The 22,297-nt window shown below is 38.2% G+C and overlaps 2 protein-coding genes across 2 annotated transcripts; one reads left to right on the top strand and one right to left on the bottom strand.

Moving 5' to 3' along the window:
* Positions 1 to 1,836: 1,836 nt before the first annotated feature.
* Positions 1,837 to 2,829, bottom strand: LOC101609634 (olfactory receptor 11H6). Its single transcript, XM_004670156.1, has one exon. It carries the CDS (start codon positions 2,827 to 2,829, stop codon positions 1,837 to 1,839), a length of 993 nt encoding a protein of 330 aa, XP_004670213.1.
* A 12,443-nt stretch (positions 2,830 to 15,272) lies between these two features.
* LOC101601290 (E2F-associated phosphoprotein-like) lies at positions 15,273 to 20,871 on the top strand. Its single transcript, XM_045157014.1, has 2 exons — positions 15,273 to 15,292; positions 19,733 to 20,871. Exons 1-2 carry the CDS (start codon positions 15,273 to 15,275, stop codon positions 20,580 to 20,582), a joined length of 870 nt encoding a protein of 289 aa, XP_045012949.1. The 3' UTR covers positions 20,583 to 20,871.
* The last annotated feature ends 1,426 nt before the right edge of the window (positions 20,872 to 22,297 follow it).

Here is a 22,297-nt window from a genome sequence, read left to right as displayed (position 1 = left end):
ATGACAGACGCTGTGTGTGTGTGTGTGTGTGTGTGTGTGTGTGTGTGTGTGTGTGTTTAAAAACCCATGTCTCTTTGAACATTTGTTTTTTGAAATTGAATGATTGAAGTCTTTTCAAAAGCTTTAGGTACATATGTAATTCATTCCTTTTACAGACAAATTTGCTTTCCTTCCCAGATGGCATATATTTCATATACTTTTCTCTATTCCTTTCTTTCAGAGTCCAGAGTGGTGACCATTCCACCATGGAACCTATTTTTATATTGCTTTATTTCCTTGTAAACTTGGATAAAAGTAATCAACAGAAGCTATACCACAGATGGAATGCTGGGTTATCTTTGAAATTTCCTCTACCAAATTAGTCCATTACCTATAAATTCAACTTTGTTCAAGATCACAGGACATGGGCAGAATTCAGCCAGTTTCCTTCCCAGAATATCATATGAACTTCTAGTCCTTGTTTCCCTCGGAAAGTTCATAAGGTAGGCCTCCATTGTCTGTGTTTCTCTGAGCATTCTAGTTTTCTAAGCTTCTACCAGAATGGCTCCTTAAGCACTGCTTATAGCATTGTAAGGCTTCTCTAGCCCAAACTTCCAAACTCTTCCATATTCCTCCCAGAAGCCAGTATCAAAGATTATGGATTACATGAACAAGTTTATTACAGCAATGGCCCCACTTCTGATTACCAGTTTCATGTGTTAATTTCTCATTGTTTTGAGTAAATACCTGACAGGAAGCAATTTAAGGAAGGAAAGGGTTTAATTCAGTTTACAGTTCTGGAGAATACATTCTATCAGGGCTAGGGAAGGCATGACAGGCCGGCTAACCACACTGCAGCCAGAGGCAGGAAGCAGAGAACAAATTGGAAGTAGGGCCGTGCTATAAAACTTCAAGGCCTGCCCTCAATGATCCAATTCCTACATCAAGACTCCACCACCCCCTAAAAGTTCCATAACTTTCCTAACTGCCACCAGCTGAGGACTAAGTGTTCAAACACATAAGCTCATAGGGGGAATTGTGTATTCAAACCATAATAGTACATATGTACACATATTGTTTACACATATTAATGTCATAGTCAGGCTGTACACATTTAAAATTTTACTGAGCATTTGTATCAATGAGCTGAATTTGAACTGCTAAGGAACTTGAGTCTTTTTTTTTTTTTTTTTTTTTTTTTTACTTGTGTTAGCTAGAATACACTTAGCTGAAGCCATTCTCTATTGCTATTACACATAACCAAGTCATTCACCAAGTACATTGGTACAACTAGCATAGAAAAGAGTGAAAATTCCCCCCCCCCCAAAAAAACCAAAACTATAACTACCATATGCTCCAGTTGTGTCACTTCAAAGGAATCAGAATCAGTGTACAACATAGATACCTCCATGCATATGTTTGTTGTTGCACTATTTATGATAACTAAGGTACAAAATCAGCCAGGTGCCTGTCAAAGGATAAGTAAGTAAAATATTACATATAATAGGTTATTCAGCTATAAGGAAGAATGAAATTCTCTCACTTGCAGCAAAATGGCTGGAACTGGGGAACATCATACTCAGCTAAATAAGCAAAACACAGAAAGCCAAATATTTCATGTTCTTTATATGTGAAAACCACACTAAGCAACTTAAAAAGTTGACATGAAAACAGAAGAGGGCTTATTAGGGACAGAGAAGGGTATGGGGTTGGAGGACAAAGTACAAAGGTCAATTCAGAGAAAGATATGGTATTAGCACAGTAGATCCCACTACTCTGGACAATAAAAAATAATCTACAAAAATCCCTCTTAAAATGTAAAAAAGTGATCTAGGTGGGTTCTCCTTCAAAGCTGTCTCAGTTTTGGCTACTTGTTAATCCCAGAACTTTCTTTATGGCCTCTTTCATGTCTTTGTTCCGGAGACTATAGATAAGAGGATTTAAGAGTGGAGTCACAGCTGAATAAATCAGAGTGACAACCTTGTGCATTCCTGCTGGGTTCCCTGATGTTGGGCTCACATACATCACCATAAGGGTTCCATAGAACAGAGACACCACCATTAAATGAGACCCGCATGTAGAGAAAGCTTTAGTTCGACCAGCACCAGAAGGAACACGAAGCACAGCTCTGAGCACCATCGCATAGGATCCCAAGATGGAGAGAAAAGGCCCAAAGATAATCATTGAATTGAAGGTGTAACAGATCAGCTCAGTGGAAGGAGCAGGGTCACAGGCCAGTGAAAACAATGGGCCAGGGTCACATACAAAGTGGTCAATTATGTTAGAACCACAGAAAGAAAGTTGAGAGATGAGGACAATGGGTACTGGATAACAGAGGAATCCACTCACCCAGCATACACAGATCAGGATCACACAGAACTTCCCAGTCATGATTGAAGGGTAGTGTAGTGGGCGACATATAGCCAGGTACCGGTCATAAGCCATTACTGATAAAAAGAAACACTCCGTTGTACCAAGTGAAAAAAAGAAATAGAATTGGAGGAAGCAATTGGAGAAGGAGATGGTCTTAGTCTCTGAGAGGATATTGACCAGCATGCTTGGGACAGTGGAGGAAACATACCATATCTCTAAAAAGGCGAAGTTTCCCAGGAAGATATACATGGGTGTATGGAGCCTCCTGTCCGATTTCACCGCACAGACAATAGCCCCATTCCCCAGCAAGGTCAAGAGATAGAGAACAAGAATTGAGGAGAAGAAGAACCTCTGCATCTCCCATTGACCACGGAAACCCAGGAGGATAAACTCAGTCACACAATGAACTGTTTTGTTCTTGGGCCCCAAAGCTGTTAGAAAAATGTAAGTTACCATGAAATGAACAATAATAAACATTTTTAGATTTGTGAATACATTGTTGTAAAACATACACTTTTTACATTAATTATTCCATTTGAGGTATAGAGAGGTATACTTATTCCTTCTCTTAAAGGTAGGAAAACTGATGTTTAGAGAGATTTAAGGGGTTTACTTAAATGTAAGTGCAAATCCAGTAATATCCCGTCTAGTGGGTTATTTGGAGAATGGTATGGAACAAACTTTGCATTTCAATTATTCTGGTAACTTCATGTATCTGCAATGGTAAAAATCATCCTCCCTTGAATATCCTAAGTATAAACTTTAGTCATATTTTTCATTTTGAATAAAAATTGAGAAATTCAGAGTAAATCTGAAAAAAAAGCTATAAATGGCCTTCTTACTTTTAGTGGCATATATAGAAGTTCAATCAACAGCACATAAGCATGTAACTATGGGATAGGACTGGGCACTCTTGCTTTTCTGTTCCTTAGTAGGTGCTGCATAGCACCTGAAGATCTGTAAAATACTTTAAAGCTATCAGTCTAGTTCCTTTGCAATTGCACTCCCCAGGTACATTTGGATTTGTTGAACAATTCAGTCTCTTCCTCTCCCAAAGATCCCTGCTTCTCTCAAAGTACCTTTTTTTGTTTTTTGAGACAGACTCTTACTCCAGCCCAAACTGGCCTTAAGACCAGGTTGGTCTTAAACTCATGGTGATACTTTTAGCTCAGCCTCTTGAGTGTTGGGATTATGGATGTGAACCACTATGCCTAGCTTCTAAGCACTTTTTAAATATTGAACAAAATCTGTCTCCTTATCACTTCTATGCCTAGATCTTGGCACTCCCAGGACAATAGGTACACTTAAATTTTGTTGAAAGTTACACAAAATGAGTCAATTCAGTCTCCCATGATGGTTATGGTGTAATCTTAAATATCTGAAGGCAGGTGTTTTTGTTCCTTACAGAAGATTTCTTTTTCAGGCCACAATATTCCCTGGATTTCCTTTCCTTCCTTTGTAGCCAGAGCTGAACTAGTCCTTTTTCTTTTGTTTTGTTTAAGGTAGGGTCTCACTCTAGCTCAGATTGTCCTGAAATTCACTGTATACTTCAAGGCTGGCCTTGAACTCAGAGTGTTCCTCTTACCTCTGCCTCCCAAGTGCTGGGATTAAAGGTATGGGCCACCATGCCTGGCAAAACTATTTATTATGGCTTGTCTCTTATGACACCTTTCTATTAGGCAAGTCAGCTTCTCTTGTATGTAAAACCATGTTTGCTATGAATTAAGCCCTAAATTGTATTATTTGTTCCTTCTTAGTCTTGTCTTTACATAAATTAAATAATGAACAGAAAGGTTGCCTTAGGTTGTGGAAAGATGAGAAAGGTCTTTCTGGTAATGGCTGAATCAACAGTTGATGCCACACTAAAAATCTTGCATGTTTTGCTAACAATGTTCTAGAAGCTATTAGTCCAGGCTTACCAAGTAACTTGTTATCAATATTTGAAATTTCATAATATATTGATTTGAAAACAGAATAATTGATTATAGTATTTTTTCATAGCACTACTAAGATACTCACCAAATTCCATACTTATGCCATTTATGCAATCTGTAGAGAGCAAGAGGTCTGCTTCTTAGAGTTTGATCAAACCTGAAGCAAACTCAGAGTGACAAATGTTTCACTGTCAAGGTAAGTTTAGTTACTAGTGCTGACAATATTTTAAGAATAATGAAAACATTTTCTTTACATGATCTCTGTGAAAATGGATGTTGCTCTAAGTGAGTTAATTTAATATATTGTAATATGCATCAAAATTTCTAAGAGAGGACTGGAGGGATGGCTTAACAGTTAAGGCATTTTCCTGCAAAGCCAAACGACCCAGGTTTGATTCCTCAGGACCCATGTAAGCCAGATGCACAAGGGACGCATGTGTCTGGAGTTTGTCTGCAATGGCTGGAGGCCCTGGCATACCCATTTGCTCTCTCTCTCCCTCTTTCTCTGTCAAATAAATAAATAAAAATAAAATATAAAAAATTTTCAAGAGAACTATAATTTCAATAGACTTCCTTTAACTAATATTTGTTAGGATGCATACTATCATTCTTGGCTGGAAAATATAGTTATTAGACTTACAATAAAGAAAAGTTTAATTTAATTTAGGTTGTAGTTAACTTATAACACCCCACACCATCAATTTATTTATTAATTCAGTCATGTAACAAATGCTTATTTATTGTTTACTATGTTCCTGCCAGTGAATTAAGTTCTGGGATACAAGGATTAACACAGAAAATAAAATTCTTCTCATTCTAAACTTTGCTTTATCAGATAAGCAAGATTGCCACCATAGCTGTACCATCATGCACATAGGCAGTTCCCTTGGTTGTGTGCCTTTGAGCTGTTTTTATGTAATGAGACAAAATGATATTTATTCTAGTTATGAATAACATAAATATATGTACTGCAGGTGGCATCCTAAATTTTATTTGGCATAAAATAGATATTTGGAGCTTTTCAATACAGTAGACAGTGGTATGAGACAAAAGTTAACTTACCCTTTCCACAGGGCAGGAAGTTATTGGCACCAATAATATGATTTCAATTCATGGTATGTGATCTTGAACTGCACTTTTTAAGCTTTAGCTCTCACCTTGGTAGTTATTTGACTTCATAATGCACATGATCTTGTTGACATTATTTGTGCTTAAGTGAAATTTTAGTTATCTCTGGAATATAGAGTCAGAGAAAGATAGATAAAATTCACTGAATGTTTTCTTACTGATACCACCTCAAAGGTGTGCCCAACAGTAGTTCACATTATAAGTTTAAATTCCCTTCTGTTGTCTTTCTGCTCATTTCTAAAGATAGCACAAATGATCAGTCAGAGGGAAGAGGAGGACAGAGAGCTTGGGAAATCCAGTCTGTGTAACTGGTAAGTGAGTCACAATCTCCTCTATCACCCTAATCACTTGTGGGGATTTCAGTCACTTGCTCAGGGAAGAGCTGTTTTAAATGATAAATGCAGTAGTTCTTCTTTAAAAACTTACATTTTAAGGCTAATCTGTGGGAAAATAGAAAAGAAAAGAATGCTTATTGGCTTGCTTGTTTTTCAGCTTGCTCTTAACTCCCTGTCACCATAAACTCTGAAGAAACAGTAGCCGCTTCAATTGCTCCTGATGAAAGATAATTGGTCAACCCAAACCCCACTATTTTACAAAGGAAGTGAAACAGGCTGAGACTACATTTGAACTAAAGGGAGTTTAATGACCCCCTTCCCTAATATCCAAGACATCTATATCTAAGTTGTATTTCTCTAAGTTGTATAGTGGGGATTCTGTATTGCCCACAAAACCCTTAATGTGAATACATTACCTTAAGTACTCTTCTAGGAGTATATTCAGAGAAGTGAAGAATCTAATATGTTTTCCTACAAGGAACAATAGAACAGAGAATTAAACGATTTACAGAATATCAATCATGCTCTAAGCAATGAAGCCACATAAACAGTGGTATTCTGGTGATACAAGCAGACTTCCTTACATACCTGATAGTGTTATTTCTGGTTCCAAGAGAAAGATGTGAGAGAAACTCCTGTCATAAGAATCTCATTTATGCAGTCTAAAAGCTGAATCATGGATGAAAAGTATTATTTGTGGTTTCAGAGACTTGCATCCTATAGTACTCTGAACCAAATGAAACGTGTTGTTCAACTCAGTGATTATTAAGGTCACAGATCTCCCCTGAATCAGATCCCCAGATCCCCAGTGTGTTTTGTGGGAGGTGCTCACTTCCTTCCCTTTGCCTGTATCTCTGCCTATGTTTAAATTCTACCTATATCTGTTTCATTTTCCCTAGTGGTTTCAAAAGAAGACAGATAAATATCTAAGAGGCAGGGAAAATTTTCCTTTTTATAGATGTGGCTTCCCTCAAAGGAACCAATCAGTCTGGGGGCAGTGGGAAGATTAATGAAGGAGTAGGAGAAAGAGTATGGGCATATCTCAATGTGTGCATTCATGCTTGTGGGCACTTGTATCTTTTCAAATTACATTCCAGAATAGACCTGCTTGATTCTTTTTCAAAATCATGTTTATTGAAATGTACCTACTGTGTGTCAGACTTTAGGGTAAACAGTGACTATTTGTGGGTAATGGTAACAAAAAGGTCAAATTGTGAGGCTGGAGAGATGGCTTAGAGGTTGAGGCACTTGCCTGTGGAGCCAAGGTACCCAGGTTTGATTCCCAAATACTCATGTAGTAAGCCAGATGCACAGGGTGGCTCATATGTCATGAGTTCGTTTGTAGTGGCTACAGGCTCTGGCACACCCACATTCTCTCTCTCTCTGTAATAAATAAAATATTTTTTAAAAGAACAAATATCATGTTTTTTGGGTTCAAATTTAGATATATGCAGGAATCATAATTTTAGTATGATTTGAACATTTTCCAGTCTGTTCCCTCATACCAAAAATTCAAAGCCACAGTAATTTTTTTGAAAATTAAGTGAGACTATTGGGAAGCCAATTGAGGTGTTATTGCACTGGCTATGCATCACACAAAGGAACAAAAGTCACTAATTGGCCTGAAGAGAAAAAGGAGAGAATAAGCTTAGATTGAACTGGAGGGCTATATAAACAAGTTTAGAAAACATGGAGACTTACCTTCTCTCCCCCCTTTAAAGCATATATTTGGATTATTTAAATTGGTCAAAATATCTTTTTAATCCACAAAATTTTTGTGCCACATTTATTTCTGTAAGTTGTATAATAAAGGCAATAGCTTTGGGCTTATCTTAAAAAAGATATGAAGGACAATCTCAACAGAGTAAAGCACATTTGTAAGAAGCCATTAAGTAATTTTAGTGGAAAACTTTCTTTCTAAGACTGGAACAAGACAATTAAGTAACAGAAAGAAATAAATGTAACTCTAATTTGGAAGAAGTCATGTTGTCACTATTTGTAAGTAACATAATTCTCTTTGTATAAATAGAGAAAACCATATTGACCCTACCAAAAACTATTACAATTAACAAATTCAGCAAAATTGTAGAATATAAAGTGACTTTACAAAATAAGATTAATATATGTCAGTAGTGAATTATCTGAAATAGGAATAAAGATAGCAATCTGTATTCTTTTAAAAATAAAACTTTTACTAAAAATAGCACATTGATTTAAATATTTTACTGGAATAGTATACATTTACATATTGGTATTATCTACTCTATAAAAATGAATCCAAGGGCTGGAGAGATGGCTTAGTGGTTAAAGTGCTTGCCTGCAAAGTCAAAGGAACCAGGTTCAATTTTTCAGGACTTGACTTTGCAGGCAAGTGCCTTAACCACTAAGCAACCTCTCCAGTCCTAATAAAACTATATACCTATCTATCATCTATCTATCTATCTATCTATCTATCTATCTATCTATCTATCTATCTATCTATCTATCATCTATCTATCTATCTATCTATATTTATTGACAACTTTTATACTTACAGACAACAAACAATGGTATTTCTCTCCTCTCTCCCACTTTCCCCTTCATAACTTTGCTCTCTATCATCTTCCCTCCCCCTCTCCATTAGTTTCTCTTTTAATTTGATGTCATCATCGTTTTCTCCTATTATGAGGGTTTTGTGTAGGTATTACTAGGCACTGTGAGGTCTTGGATATCGAGGCCAATTTCTGTGTGGACAGTTGTATGTAAGGAGTGGTACCCTTCCTTTGGATCTCACATTCTTTCTGCCACCTCTTTTGCAATGGACCCTCAGCCTTGGAGGGTGTGAGATGTTTCAGTGCTAGACCAGAAGTGAGATTAGCATTGATATATGAATATGAACATTAAGTGCAGTGCTTTCAGGGCAGTTTGGTGAGAGTAATATATGCATTTATCCAGACAAGAGCAAGCTTTATACCCCTAAGGCTCATGACCTCCCCTGTCATAGGCTGTTGATTAGGATTTTAGTACCAGGCATGTACTTCCTTCCACAGAGTGGGCCTTCAGTCCAATTAGACAGCAGTTGGTTTCTCCCAGGGAAGACATGCCACTATTGCACTTGTTCAGTCATTTAGCCTGTCTGGATAAACTAGAGGCATCCAGTGTCCACTGTTTTTACCACTGATGACTTCTGTCTCCCATAAGGCTGCATATGGTGTAGCTTTTTCCAGATTTCAGTTGGCTGGGATACAGGGAGAAGGTTTTCTGCTCAGCACCAGCTTGATTTCTCAGTGAATCTGCTGCTCAGACATGAGCAGTATTCAGCGGTAGTGTCTTACCATATTTTTCTCATGGGAAAACAAGGGCCTTGGCAATAAATAGCCTATACTGTTCTGGAGGCAACAAAACTTGCTGGTCAACAACTCACTGGAAGGTATCTCATCCCTTGCACTGAAAATTTTCTAGTAACAATCTCTAACTTCTGTATGTCCCATTATTCAAGAAATTAGAGTTTCATAAGTATTATTCAGAATATCTTGAATTTTGATTGACCCTCCCTCCAGCCTTCTTTTTATACAATCTCTTCCCCTGACCTTGCTTAGGCCTTTCCCCTTCCTGTGATCTGTTCTTCTACTTACATATATACAATACCATCCCCTAAAGTCCTTCCCTTTCCTCCCTCCCTTATAGCCTTTTTCTATCTTATGGGCCTCTGCTACTGAGTTTTGGTTCCAGCTCTCACACAAGTCTATACATTTGCAGCTAGGATCCACACATAAGAGAGAACATGTGATGTTTGGCTTTCTGGGCCTGGGTTACCTCACTGAGAATAATCCCTTCCAGATCTACCCATTTCCCTATAAATTTCATTTTTTTTGAGGCCAGGTCTCATTCTGACCTCTAATATGTAGTCTAAGGGTGGCCTCAAACTCACAGTGATCATCCCACCTCTGCCACCTGAGTCCTGGGATTAAAGGCATGTGCCACCATGCCTGACTTGAAAGGTTTTTTTATTTGCTTGTTTGAGGTAGGGTATCACTGTAGCTCAGGCTGATATGGAATTCAATATGTAGTCTCAGGGTGGCCTAGAACTCAAGGCAATCCATAATTTCATTTTTTTTTTTTTACTACTGTAAAGAACTCCATTGCATAAATGCCCCACATCTTTATCACCCATTCATCTGTAGATAGACATCTAAGCTGGTTTCATTTCCTAGTATTGTGAATAGAGCAGACCTTCCATGAAGGTCTGGTAAAATTCACCAATCCATCCAGGCCTAGGCTTTTTTCAGTTGGGAGATTTTTTATTACTGCTTGGAGCTCCGTACTTGCTGTAGGTCTATTTAGATGGTTTATCTCATCTAACTTTGGTAGGTCATATGATTCAAGGGAATCATCCATTTCTTTCAGATTTTCAAACTTAGACACATACATATTCTTAAAGTATATCCTTATAATTTTATGAATTTCTTTGGTATATGTTGTAATGGTGCATTTTCATATCTTTTATTAATTTTTGTCTCTTTTCTTTTTTCCCACAAGTTTTATTAATATTTCCATGATTATAAAAAATATCCCATGGTAATATCCTACCTCCCACCCCCCCCCGCACTTTCCACTTTGAAATTTCATTCTCCATCATATTACCTCCCCATCTCAAACATTGTACTTACATATATACAATACCAACCTATTAAGTACCCTCCTCCCTTCCTTTCTGTTCCCTTCATATCTCCTTTTTAACTTACTGGCCTCTGCTACTAAGTATTTTCATTCTCATGCAGAAGCCCAGTCATCTGTAGCTAGGAGCTACATATGAGGGAGAACATGTGGTGCTTTACTTTCTGAGCCTGGGTTACCTCACTAGTATACTCCTTTCAAGATCCATACATTTTCCTGCAAATTTCATAACTTCATTTTTCTTTACCACTGAGTAGAACTCCATTGTATAAATGTGCCACATCTTCATTATCCACTCATCAGTTGAGGGACATCTAGGCTGGTTCCATTTCCCAGCTATTATAAATTGAGCAGCAATAAACATGGTTGAGCATGTACTTCCAAGGAAATGAGATGAGTCATAAGTGCTATAGCTGGGTCATATGGTAGGTCAATCTTTAGCTGTTTTAGGAACCTCCACACTGATTTCCACAATGGCTGGACCAGATTGCATTCCCACCAGCAGTGTAGAAGGGTTCCTCTTTTTCCACATCCCCACCAACATTTATGATCATTTGTTTTCATGATGGTGGCCAATCTGACAGGAGTGAGATGGAATCTCAATGTAGTTTTAATCTGCATTTCCCTGATGACTAGTGATGTAGAACATTTTTTTAGATGCTTATATGCCATTCATATTTCTTCCTTTGAGAATGATCTATTTAGCTCCATAGACCATTTTTTGATTGGCTTGTTTGATTCCTTATTATTTAACTTTTTGAGTTCTTTGTATATCCTAGATATTAATCCTCTATCAGATATATAGCTGGTGAAGATTTTTTTCCTATTCTGTAGGTTGCCTCTTTGCTTTTTTCACTGTGTCCTTTGCAGTGCAAAATCTTTGTAATTTCATGAGGTCCCAGTGGTTAATCTGTGGTTTTATCGCCTGAGCAATTGGGGTTGTATTCAGAAAGTCTTTGCCAAGACCAATATGTTGAAGGGTTTCCCCTACTTTTTCCACTAGCACTTACAGAGTTTCAGGTCTGACGTTAAGGTCTTTAATCCATTTGGACTTAATTCTTGTGCAAGGAGAGAGAGAAGAATCTGTTTTCATCTTTCTACAGATATATATCCAGTTTTCACAACACCATTTGCTGAAGAGGCTGTCTTTTCTCCAATGAGTATTTTTGGCATTTTTATCGAATATCAGGTGGCTATAGCTACTTGGACTTACATCTGGGTGCTCTATTCTGTTCCACTGATCTACATATCTGTTTTTGTGCCAGTACCACACTGTTTTTGTTACTGTGGCTCTGTAGTATAGGTTAAAATCAGGTATGGTGATACCACCAGCCTTATTTTTGTTGCTTAGTATTATTTTAGATATTTGAGGGATTTTGTGATTCCAAATGAATTTTTGGATTGTTTTTTCTATTTCCATGAAGAATGCCTTTGGAGTTTTGATAGGGTTTGCATTAAATGCATAGATTGCTTTTGGTAAGATTGCCATTTTCACAATATTGATTCTTCCAATCTAGGAACAAGGGATGTTTCTCCACTTTCTAGTGTGTTCTGCAATTTATTGCTTGAGTGTTTTAAAGTTCTCATTGTAGAGATTCTTTACTTCCTTGGTTAGGTTTATTCCAAGGTACTTTATTTATTTTTTTTTTTGATGCAATTGTGAATGGGATGATCCTCTGATTTCATCCTCTGTCCTTTATGTATAGAATCATGTCATCTGCAAATAATGATAACTTGATCTCTTCCTTTCCAATTTGTATCCCTTTTATGTGTGTCTCTTGCCTTATTGCTATGGCTATGACTTCCAAAACTATATTAAATAAAAGTGGGGACAGTGGATACCCTTGTCTTGTTCCTGATTTTAGTGGAAAAGCTTCTAGTTTTTCCCCATTTAGTAATATGTTGGCTGTAGGCTTGTCATAAGTAGCTTTTATTATATTGAGATATGTCCCTTCTATTCCCAGTCTCTGTAGGACTTTTATCATGAAGGGATGCTGGAGTTTGTCCAACGCTTTCTCTGTGTCTAATGACATGATCATGCGATTTTTGTCCTTAAACCCATTTATATAATGTATTACATTTATAGATTTGCATATATTGAACCATCCCTGCATCTCTGGGATAAAGCCTACTTGGACAGGGTGAATGATCTTTTTGATATAATTTTGTATTCTGTTTGCCAATATTTTGTTGAGAATTTTTGCATCTATCATCAGGCAGATTGGTCTGTAATTTTCTTTTTTTTTGTTCTATCTTTGCCTGGTTTTGGTATCAGGGTGATTCTGGCTTCATAGAAGGAGTTTGGTAGAATTCTTTTTTTTCTATTTCCTGGAAAATCTTAAGAAGCAATGGTATTAGCTCTTCCTTGAAGGTCTGGTAAAATCAGCAGTGAATCCATCTGGGCCTGATCTTCTTTTAGTTGGGAGATTATTGATAACTGTTTGGATCTCCATGCTTGTTATAGGTCTATTTAAGTGATTAATCTCATCTTGATTTAATTTAGGTAGGTCATATAAATCAAGGAAATCATCCATTTCTTTCACATTTTCATACTCTTTGGAGTATATTTTTTTATAGTATGTCCCTATGAGTTTTTGAATTTCTCTGGAATGTGTTTTGATGTTTCCTTTTTCATCTCTCCTGCTGCTGCCGCTGGTGCTGCTGCTGTAGCTGCCACTGCTGGAGCCGCCACTGCTAGTGCTGGATCTGCCGCTGCTGTCTCTGAAGCTGGTGCTGCTGGTTCTGTCGCTGCTGCTGCTGTTGCTGCCACTACTGGATCCACAGCTCCTGGGGCTGCTGTTGCCAGTGCTGGAGGTGCTAATGTTGCTTCAGGACTGTCCTCCTGCTTGGTTCCTGCTGTTGGCTCACGTTGGCGTGGCCAGGTCCTGGGAACACCACTCTGTTATCTGGAGCTGGGCACAGGCGGTGGGGGTGGGGAGGGATCCGCAGCTGCTCTGGTTCTCTCGCTGTTCCACGTGTTCTTCTACCTTGTGACCTGCTCCTCCATTGTTCACTGCCACTCTCCCTTCATATTTCTTGAGTTGTGGAGAGTGCCGGTGTGAGTGGAAACTCCCCGCACCTGGTTTTTCCTGCAACTCCAGCCGAGCCTGTCAGCTTTCTAGTGCACTGCTGCCGCTGTGGTTAGCGCACCTGCCAGGGCCTTTTTTGCCGGACTGTGAGGGCTCTGGATGCTCAGGATCTCTCATACTTCTCTGTTGCCATTTCAATTTCCTGTACACTTCACTTTTTACTAAAAGTGTGTATTTTGCTGAGTGTTTTTGGTCTTTTTCCCCCCTAGGATGCTTTGGCATGATACCTATGCTGCCATCTTAACTGGAAGTGTCTCTTCTCTTTTACTTCTTGTCAAATTTGCTAAGGGTTTATCAATCTTGTTTATCCTTTCAAAGAACCAATTCTTCCTTTCATTGTTTATTTGGATTGTTATTTTGGTTTCTATTTCATTAATTTCTGCCCTAATCTTTATTATTTCTTCTTGTCTACTGATTTTGTTTGGTTTTGTTCTTCTTTTTCCAAGGCCTTAAGGAGAAGCAATAAATTGCTTATTTGTGAGCTCTCTAATTTCTTTTTCTTTTCTTTTTGTAGTTATATCTTTTTTTAATTAGTTTTGTACTCAGCAAATACAGGCAGTTTGCTACCATTATTAGGCTCATCAGTGACCTACCTTCTCCCCATTAGCCCCTCCTTGTTGAGGTATATGGGTCATGCATTGTGGAGTTAGCTCACACTTACTGGTACGATAAATGTCTCTGCATATCATGACCAAACATGTGGCTCTTCATTCTTTCCACCCCCTCTTCTGCAAAATTTCCCTGAGCCATGTTGGGTTCATTTTTGGTCTGCTTCAGTGATGAGGTATGGCCTCTGGGTCTCTGGCTCTCTGATTTGGTAGGAGTTGATTTTTTCTGTGTTGGTCTCCTTCCCCCTTTTGCTGGCACCTGGTTCACCAGGAAAACAGCACCCTTGCTTGTTTCTCCATTTTTTCTTAGTTTCAGCCGGGGCCCTTTTGAGGTATGATGGGGTGGCTCTCTCCTTAGGATATACATCTATCCTCTCCAGTGTCTTGTGGTTCAGGTGTTCCCTCTAAGGGCCTGGTGGAGGTTCAGCCATTTGGTCTGCCTGAAGAACATGTTTTTCTTTTTGGTCCTTGTCTTCCATTGAGGGTCCATTCTTTAACCTGCAAAGCCTAAGGACCCAAGTTCAATTCTCCAGTGTCCACATAAGGCCATATACACAACATGGCTCACACATCTGGAGTCTGTCTGCAGCGGCTGGAGGGCCTGGCACACCCATTCTGTCTCTCTGCTCCATACCACGTGGCACAGGCAGCAAGAGACGCTAATGCGACCCACCGTCATTTCTGGCCCTCTAATTTCTTAATATAGGAATTTAGAGCTATAAATTTCCCTCTTAGAACTGCATTCATAGTGTCCCAAAGATTTTGGTATGTTGTATTATCATCGTCATTTGATTCTATGAATTTATTGATTTCCTTTTAGATTCCTTCAGTGACCCATTGATCATTCAATAGTGTACTGTTTAGTCTCCATGAATTTTTTTATGCTCTGTAACTTTTCTTCTTGCTCATTTGCAGTTTAATCCCATTGTGGTCAGATAGAGTACAGGGATTATTTCAGTTTTCCTGTATTTGTGGATATTTGCTTTGTGTCCTAATATATAGTCTTTTTTTTTTTTTTAAGAGAATCTTCCATATGCTGCTGAGAAATATGTATATTCTGCAGCATTTGGATGGAATGTTCTGTGGATATCTGTTAGGTCCATTTGTTCCATGATATCATTTAATTCAGATGTCTCTCTGTTTATTTATTTATTTTTTGGTTGGGATGATATGTCAGTTGATGAGAGTGGGTATTGAAGTCACCTATTACAATTGTATTTCATGTTATCTGTGACTTTAAGTCTAATAGTGTTTGTTTGATGAACCTGGGAGCCCCCATGTTAGGTACAGATATGTTTAGGATTGTAATGCCCTCCTGTTGGAGTGTTATTTTAATCAGTATTAAATGACCTTCTTTATCTTGCCTCACTAATTTTGGTTTGAAGTCTATCCTGTCAGATGTTAGGATAGCAAGCCCTGATTGTTTTCTAGGCCCATTTGCTTGAAATACTGTTTTCCAACCTTTTACCCTAAGGCTGTGTCTATCTTTTATTGAGAGATGAATTTCCTGGAGGCAACAAATGGCAGGATCCTACCTTTTAATCCAGTCTGCAAGCCTGTGTCTTTTGGTTGGTGCATTGAGGCCACTGATATTAAGAGTTATTGAAAGGTATGCATTTATTCTCACCTTTCTTCTTCTTTTGTAGTGTTTCCTGTTTTCCCTTTACTCATTTGTTTTAATTGTTATGAGTGTGGTTTATTGTTTCCTATTTCCTTCTCTGTGTGTTTAGTTTTCTCTTCAGCATGAAGAATTCCTTCAAGTATTTTCTATAGAGCTGGTTTAGTTGTCATAAATTCCTTTAGTCTGTTTTTGTTGTGGAATATCCTTATTTCTCCATCAATGTAGATAGATAGCTTTGCAGGATAAAGTAACCTTGGTTGACAGTTGTTATTGTTCAGCCTAGTTTTTCTTCAGTAGTTCTATTTCTTTACTCATGTCTTGTAATGACCTCTTTATTTCATTAAGCTGGTTTACTGTGTTTTCTGTCAGAAGTTTGTTTTCTTCTTTAATTCCTTTGTTTTCTTCTTTGATTCCCTTCATTTCTTCTCTGACTTCTTTGAGTATAAATACCATCATTTTCTTGAAATCTTTGTTATGCAGTTCATTAAAACAGTCTCATTGGTGATCATTCATGATGGATTTATATTTTTTGGTGGGGCTGTTTTGTCTTGATTCTTTGAGTTTCTTGTATTATAATGTAGCAACCTTTTCATCCTGAATTGACTTAATGCTTGGGTTTTCTACTTCTCTGCAGTGTTCCCATAGGTTGCAATCCAGTCTATATACCCTCCAGATATGAGTTCAAGGTGCCAGGTGTAGCTCTTACACCCCAATCCAGCTGCAGAAGGAGTTGTAGGTGTTGAGTTTGCTTACTAAGCAAGTATTGAGTGGACTGGGATAATTTACTGGCAAATTCTAAACTTCAACCTAGCAACACACAATCAATAAAAACCAGCACAAGGGCTGGAGAGATGGCTTACTGGTTAAGTGCTTGCCTGTGAAACCTAAGGACCCAGGTTTGAGGCTCAATTCCCCAGGACCCACGCTAGCCAGATGAACAAGAGGGCACATACATCTGGAGTTTGTTTGCAGTGGCTGGAAGCCCTCGTGTGCCCATTCTCTCTCAGTTTCTATCTGCCTCTTTCTCTCTCTGTCACTCTCAAATTAAAAAAAAAAAAACACAAAAAAAAACAGCACAAAGTATGCAATTGTGAGAATTAAAGCAAACAGATAGTCTTATAAAACCAAATTCTCTAAGGCTGTGTGTTGTTCTACACTCTTAATCTTGTCAGCTGGAAGGTAGAGATTTCTGTTCTGAATTGGATTCCAGGTCAACCTGGATCTGGATCAGATCCTGCCTGTAATAATTACAGAAGGAAAAGACAGAGACCCTATAAAATATGAAAGCATCAAAGGCAATAATAATCAACCCCCAAATACAGGTTATTTGAAATGGCCAATCAAGCCAATCAAGAATACATAACCCATAACTTGCCCTGACAAGAAAAGAGAGATTAGCTCTTCCAATGCAGGCCTATGTGCCTTTTTGTTTGGTCAGTCAGCTTTCTTAACTTTTGGGGTGACTTCCAATGTCACCAATGCTGAGTGCCCACCTTGCTCCCTCCATGTTGTGCTGTGGAGCTGGAGCTCTGATCAGCTGTGCTGGCTGTGCTGCCACTGAGGGCTGAATGCCAGAAGTTAAAGGTTCTGATAGTGGGGGATGAGGGAGTTCAGATTTCTGCAGTTGCTCACAAAGTTCCACCTGGGTTTCTTTCAGCAGCTCTTTAGTTGATCTCAGCTTCTGTTTTCTGAACTTTGCAAGAAGGCTGATGAAATTGAAATATCCCCTTGTTTGGTCTCTGCTGCTGCTGTCGGCACACCTGGCAGGGCAGTACTGGGCTGGTGCATGGGTTGCACGGATTGGACCATTTTCCTCCTTTCTGGTGGACCTCAGTCTCTATAGATTTTCCACTGTGTCTAAGAACAACCAATGCTTCTTCACTTTTTCAGAAGAAGAGTGTATTTTGGTGAGGTTTTGCTTAAATCCTGTCCTAGGCTGGTTTGGCATGGCTCTTGTGCTTCCATCTTACCTGGAAGTCCTCCCTGTTTGACTTTTTCTTGTTTAGGTTTTTGAGTTCTTTGTAGATTCTATAAATTAGGCCTATGTTAGTTGGTTAGATAGCAAATATTTTCTCCCATTCTGTTCTGCTTATTGTATGTTTGTGTGGGAAGAACCTTGTCAGAGTCATGAGATCCCAATGATTGAGTGATTATTTAAGATCCTTTGATACTGGGATTTTGTTCAGGAAGTCTTTTCCCATTCCTATATCATGGAAAGTTCCTCCTATTTTTTCTTCCAGAAGTAACTGAGTTTCCAGGCTTAGATTGAGGACTTTGATCCATTTGGACTTGATTGTGTGCATGGCCAGGTGGATGGAGTTTCAATTTCTTACAGATGGATATCTAGTTTTTCCAGCACCATTTCTTAAAGATTCTGTCTTTTTCCCAGTATATTATTAGGGCATTTGTGAAATATCAAGTAGCTGTAGTTAATTGACCCAAAGTCCATGTCCTTGATTCTATTCCATTGGTCTATACTCCTATTTTTTTTTTTTGCCAGTACCATGCTGTTTTTATTATTATGGCTTTGTAATATAGTTTTAGATCAGCTATGGTGATACCTCCAGAGGTGTTTCTTTTGTTGAGGATATGCTTGGATATCTGAGCCCTTCTCTCTTTCCATATAAATTTTGAGATAATTTTTTCTATCTCTGTGAAGAAAAATGTTGGGATTTTTATTGGTATTGCATTAAATCTGTATATTGCCTTTGGTAAGATTGCCATTTTCACAATATTAATTCTGCCTATCCAGGAGCATGGGAGGTCTTTCCATTTTCTCATGTCCTCCTCAATTTATTTTTTGACTGCTTTTATGTTTTCATTGTATAGGTCTTTCACATCCTTGGTTAATGTTATTCCAAGGTGTTTTTTTTTTTTTTTGTTGTTGCTGCTATTGAAAATGGGACAATGTCACTTGTTTCTTTCTCTGTATCTTTGTCTTTTGCATATGGAAAAGCTACTTATTTTTGTGCACTGATTTTCTATCTTGTTATTTTGCTGATGAAGTTAATCACCTTTAAGAGTTTTGAGATGGAGGCTCTCAGATCTCTTATGTTGTCTATGGATAGAGCTAACTTAACTTCTTCCTTTCCAATTTGTATCCTTTTTATTTCTCTCTACAGTCTTATTGTTGAGCTAGGACATCCTGTACTATATTGAAGAGCAGAGGTGAGAATGGACACTCTTGTATTGTTCCTAATCTCAATGGGAATTCCTTCAGATTTTCTCTATTAAGTATTATTTGGGCTTTAGGAGCTTTATATATAGTCTTTATTATGTTGAGATAGCAACTGTTCATATTCTCCAATATTTTTTTTTTCAAAAATATTTTCATACTTTTATTGGTGCTGAGGAACAGTACACAAACATTTCAATTGTACACAAGTCTTAACACACGTACCAAAAATCTAAAGACCATGAATTGTTTCTTTAGAAGTTATTCCAGTGACACCCAGCTTCAATCTTAAAGACATTTTTCCTTATTAGGCTTTCATGTACAAACATCTTCAAATGCTCACCATCTCTACTCAACTCCCACTGGTTCACAATTTTAGCATCATATACACTGCAAATGCAAGTTTTTCATCTTTCACAGTACGTTATCAAAATTATTAAGAACACTGGACTACCACGACTAGAGATGTCACAGAGGCACACAGTGCTGACAACAGGGCAGTGACCAAGGAGTGGTTTTTTGTTTTTTTTTCTTAGGAAAAGAACACAGACTAGGAGTAATTGAAAATATTCAAGACATATTAAATGCACAAATGTGACTCCAAATTGCCATTTAGTATGCTTTGTATTGTAGGATATAAAACTAACCCCCCACCTATGGAATGTTAAGCTGACACCCAAGACAGTCAAAGCTTCCCATAATTCAATATCCCACTATTTTCTGGTTGTACCAAAAAATAAACAACCAGCAAATGATTTCATCTCTTAAAAAAAATCATTTACACTTAAAAAATGGGATGAGGTGGGATTCCCTCCTTTTAAAAAATGCTTCTAGAGGGCTCCAGGATGACTACGACCCCTATGCGGTGGAAGAGCCGAGCGACGAGGAGCTGGCGTTGAGCAGTTCTGAAGATGAAGTGGATGTGCTTTTACATGGAACTCCAGATCAGAAACGAAAACTCATCAGAGAATGTCTTACTGGAGAAAGTGAGTCATCTAGTGAAGATGAATTTGAAAAAGAAATGGAAGCTGAATTAAATTCCACCATAAAAACAATGGAGGAGAAGTTATCCTCTCTGGGAACAGGGTCTTCCTCAGGAAATGGGAAAGTTGGAGGGGTCCTGACGAAATACTACGATGAGATATATTTTGATTCTGATTCTGAAGATGAAGACAGAACAGTGACCAAGAAGAAAAAGAAGAAACGCCACAGAATCTTGACGAATGATGAATTACTCTATGATCCTGAGAAAGATAACAGAGATCAGGCCTGGGTGGATGCACAAACAAGGGGTTATCATGGATTTGGATTACAGAGGCCATGCCAACGACAACAGCCTGTTCCAAATAGTGATGCTGTCTTGAATTGCCCTGCCTGTATGACTACATTGTGTCTTGATTGCCAAAGACATGAATCCTACAAAACTCAGTATAGAGCAATGTTTGTGATGAATTGTTCTGTCAACAAAGAAGAGATTCTCCGATACAAAAACCCAGCGAGCAGGAAGAAAAGGCGAGTATATAAGAAGATGAAATCTAGTCAGGAACCTCCTTCACAACAGGCTGAGACAGAAGTGGAAGAAATCTATCACCCAGTCATGTGCACAGAATGTTCCACTGAAGTGGCAGTCTATGACAAGGATGAAGTCTTTCACTTCTTCAACGTTTTGGCGAGTCATTCTTAAACAGCGAACCTGGTGATGGTAACTAGTTGCCCAGGACTGTATATAATGTGGACGGTTACTTTCTTCTGGCCTGTATTCATGTCATTAGTCACATTGAGTTATTAAAGCAATATTTGATCTTTTTGAGGAGAATGGTTGTCAGCCTTTGTCTCCATTCCCCCTCTCATTATTTCTGTTTAGTTTTCTCATGAATACTGATGTACTCATTATTCATTCCATTTTTGATGGACATTTGTGATCTTTGGGGCTTTTTATTAAAGCTCTTTAGAAATAAAAGGTTCTGAAGTTATGAGTAAAAAAAAAAAATGCTTCTAGAGCTACTAAAAAACTTGCATTTGCAAAATAGTTGATAAAAAATATTCCTCTGGATTGTACAAGGAGGAGACAGGGGTGCTGATGGACGGTGGATAACTACTCAGCTTTGGCGTCTTCCTCTCCTGCTTCCTCAGAGGCTGGACTCTCCTCGCTCTTTGCCTCTCTGTTCTCAGCAGGTAGGTCTTCTTTAGTCTCTGGCTTAGTCACTTCAACCTGCTTGCCCTTTGCTCCCCTCTTCCCTCTTGCTTGCACTTTTTTGTCTGAAGGTTTATCCTTTCCCGCTGCTTTTTTTGGCTTTGCTTCCACTTTCGCAGGAGCTGAAATATATATATATGCTTGATCAAATTGGCCAGGGATTTATCAATCTTGTTTATTTTTCAAAGAACCAGCTCATTGTTTTATCAATTTTCTTAATTGTTTTCTTAGTTTCCAATTCATTAATATCTTCTCTAATCTTAATTGTTTCTTTCCATTTGCAGGTTTTATTGGTTGGATTATTTTCACTTTACCAGTGCCTTTGGGTGGGTCCTTAGGCTATTGAGCTACCTCTCCAGCCCCCAACCCATTTTCTTAAAATTTTAAAATTAGTTTGTGAGTTAGGACTGCCCTAGTTTTTTAAAGGTTTTATTTTTTGTGTATTTTTATTTATTTGAAAGCGACAGACAGACAGAAAGAAGCAGATAGAGAAAGAGACAGAATGGGCATGCCAGGGCCTCTGGCCACTGCAAACCAACTCCAGACGCGTGCGCCCCCTTGTGCATCTGGCTAACGTGGGACCTGGGGAACCGAGCCTCGAACCGGGGTCCTTAGGCTTCACAGGCGAGCGCTTAACCGCTACGCCATCTCTCCAGCCCAGGACTGCCCTAGTTTTTGATGATAAAAATAAAAATTAATATAACTAATAAAAATAAAAGGACAAAAAGATACTGGACTTTTTGGTTCTCTATTATATACTAAACTCAACAAGGCAAATCCATACCCTAGATACATTTCATGTAACATTTCTCTTCTTTTATGAGACAGGGTTGTCCTATGTAGCCAAGGTTGGCCTTGAACTGGCACTCCTTTATCATCTGCTTTCTAAGTATTGGAATTACATATTTGTGCTACCAATCCTATCCACTCACTTAATATTTCTGTAACATACTATATATATTGCTAGTAGTGTATGGGTCCTAATGAACTTATATAATTCACTTTACTAAAACTTTACCAAAGTGACAAATGATGCTTTGTTTAATTAGTAAGAATTTAAATGAATGGTTGAATAGATTTCAGACTTGCCTATACTGATATTACAAAACCAATTTATGAAATTTATGAGCAGCAATTTCATTGTGTCCCTTATGTGAGCATCATTAGATAGTATTGAGTAATTCTGATCAACTTTACATATTTGG

The sequence above is a fragment of the Jaculus jaculus genome, chromosome 8, assembly GCF_020740685.1.
Source record: "Jaculus jaculus isolate mJacJac1 chromosome 8, mJacJac1.mat.Y.cur, whole genome shotgun sequence".
Taxonomy (NCBI): domain Eukaryota; kingdom Metazoa; phylum Chordata; class Mammalia; order Rodentia; family Dipodidae; genus Jaculus; species Jaculus jaculus.
This window is presented reverse-complemented; position numbering and strand designations above follow the sequence as displayed.

What these genes read in the sequence shown, in the direction of transcription:
- LOC101601290 (XM_045157014.1), top strand. Translation starts at nt 15,273, where the DNA reads ATGTCAGTTGATGAGAGTGG. An exon ending in ATGTCAGTTGATGAGAGTGG is followed by an intron (nt 15,293 to 19,732) that starts GTATTGAAGTCA and finishes AAATGCTTCTAG; the next exon opens with AGGGCTCCAGGATGACTACG.
- LOC101609634 (XM_004670156.1), bottom strand. Translation starts at nt 2,829, where the DNA reads ATGTTTATTATTGTTCATTTCATGGTAACTTACATTTTTCTAACAGCT.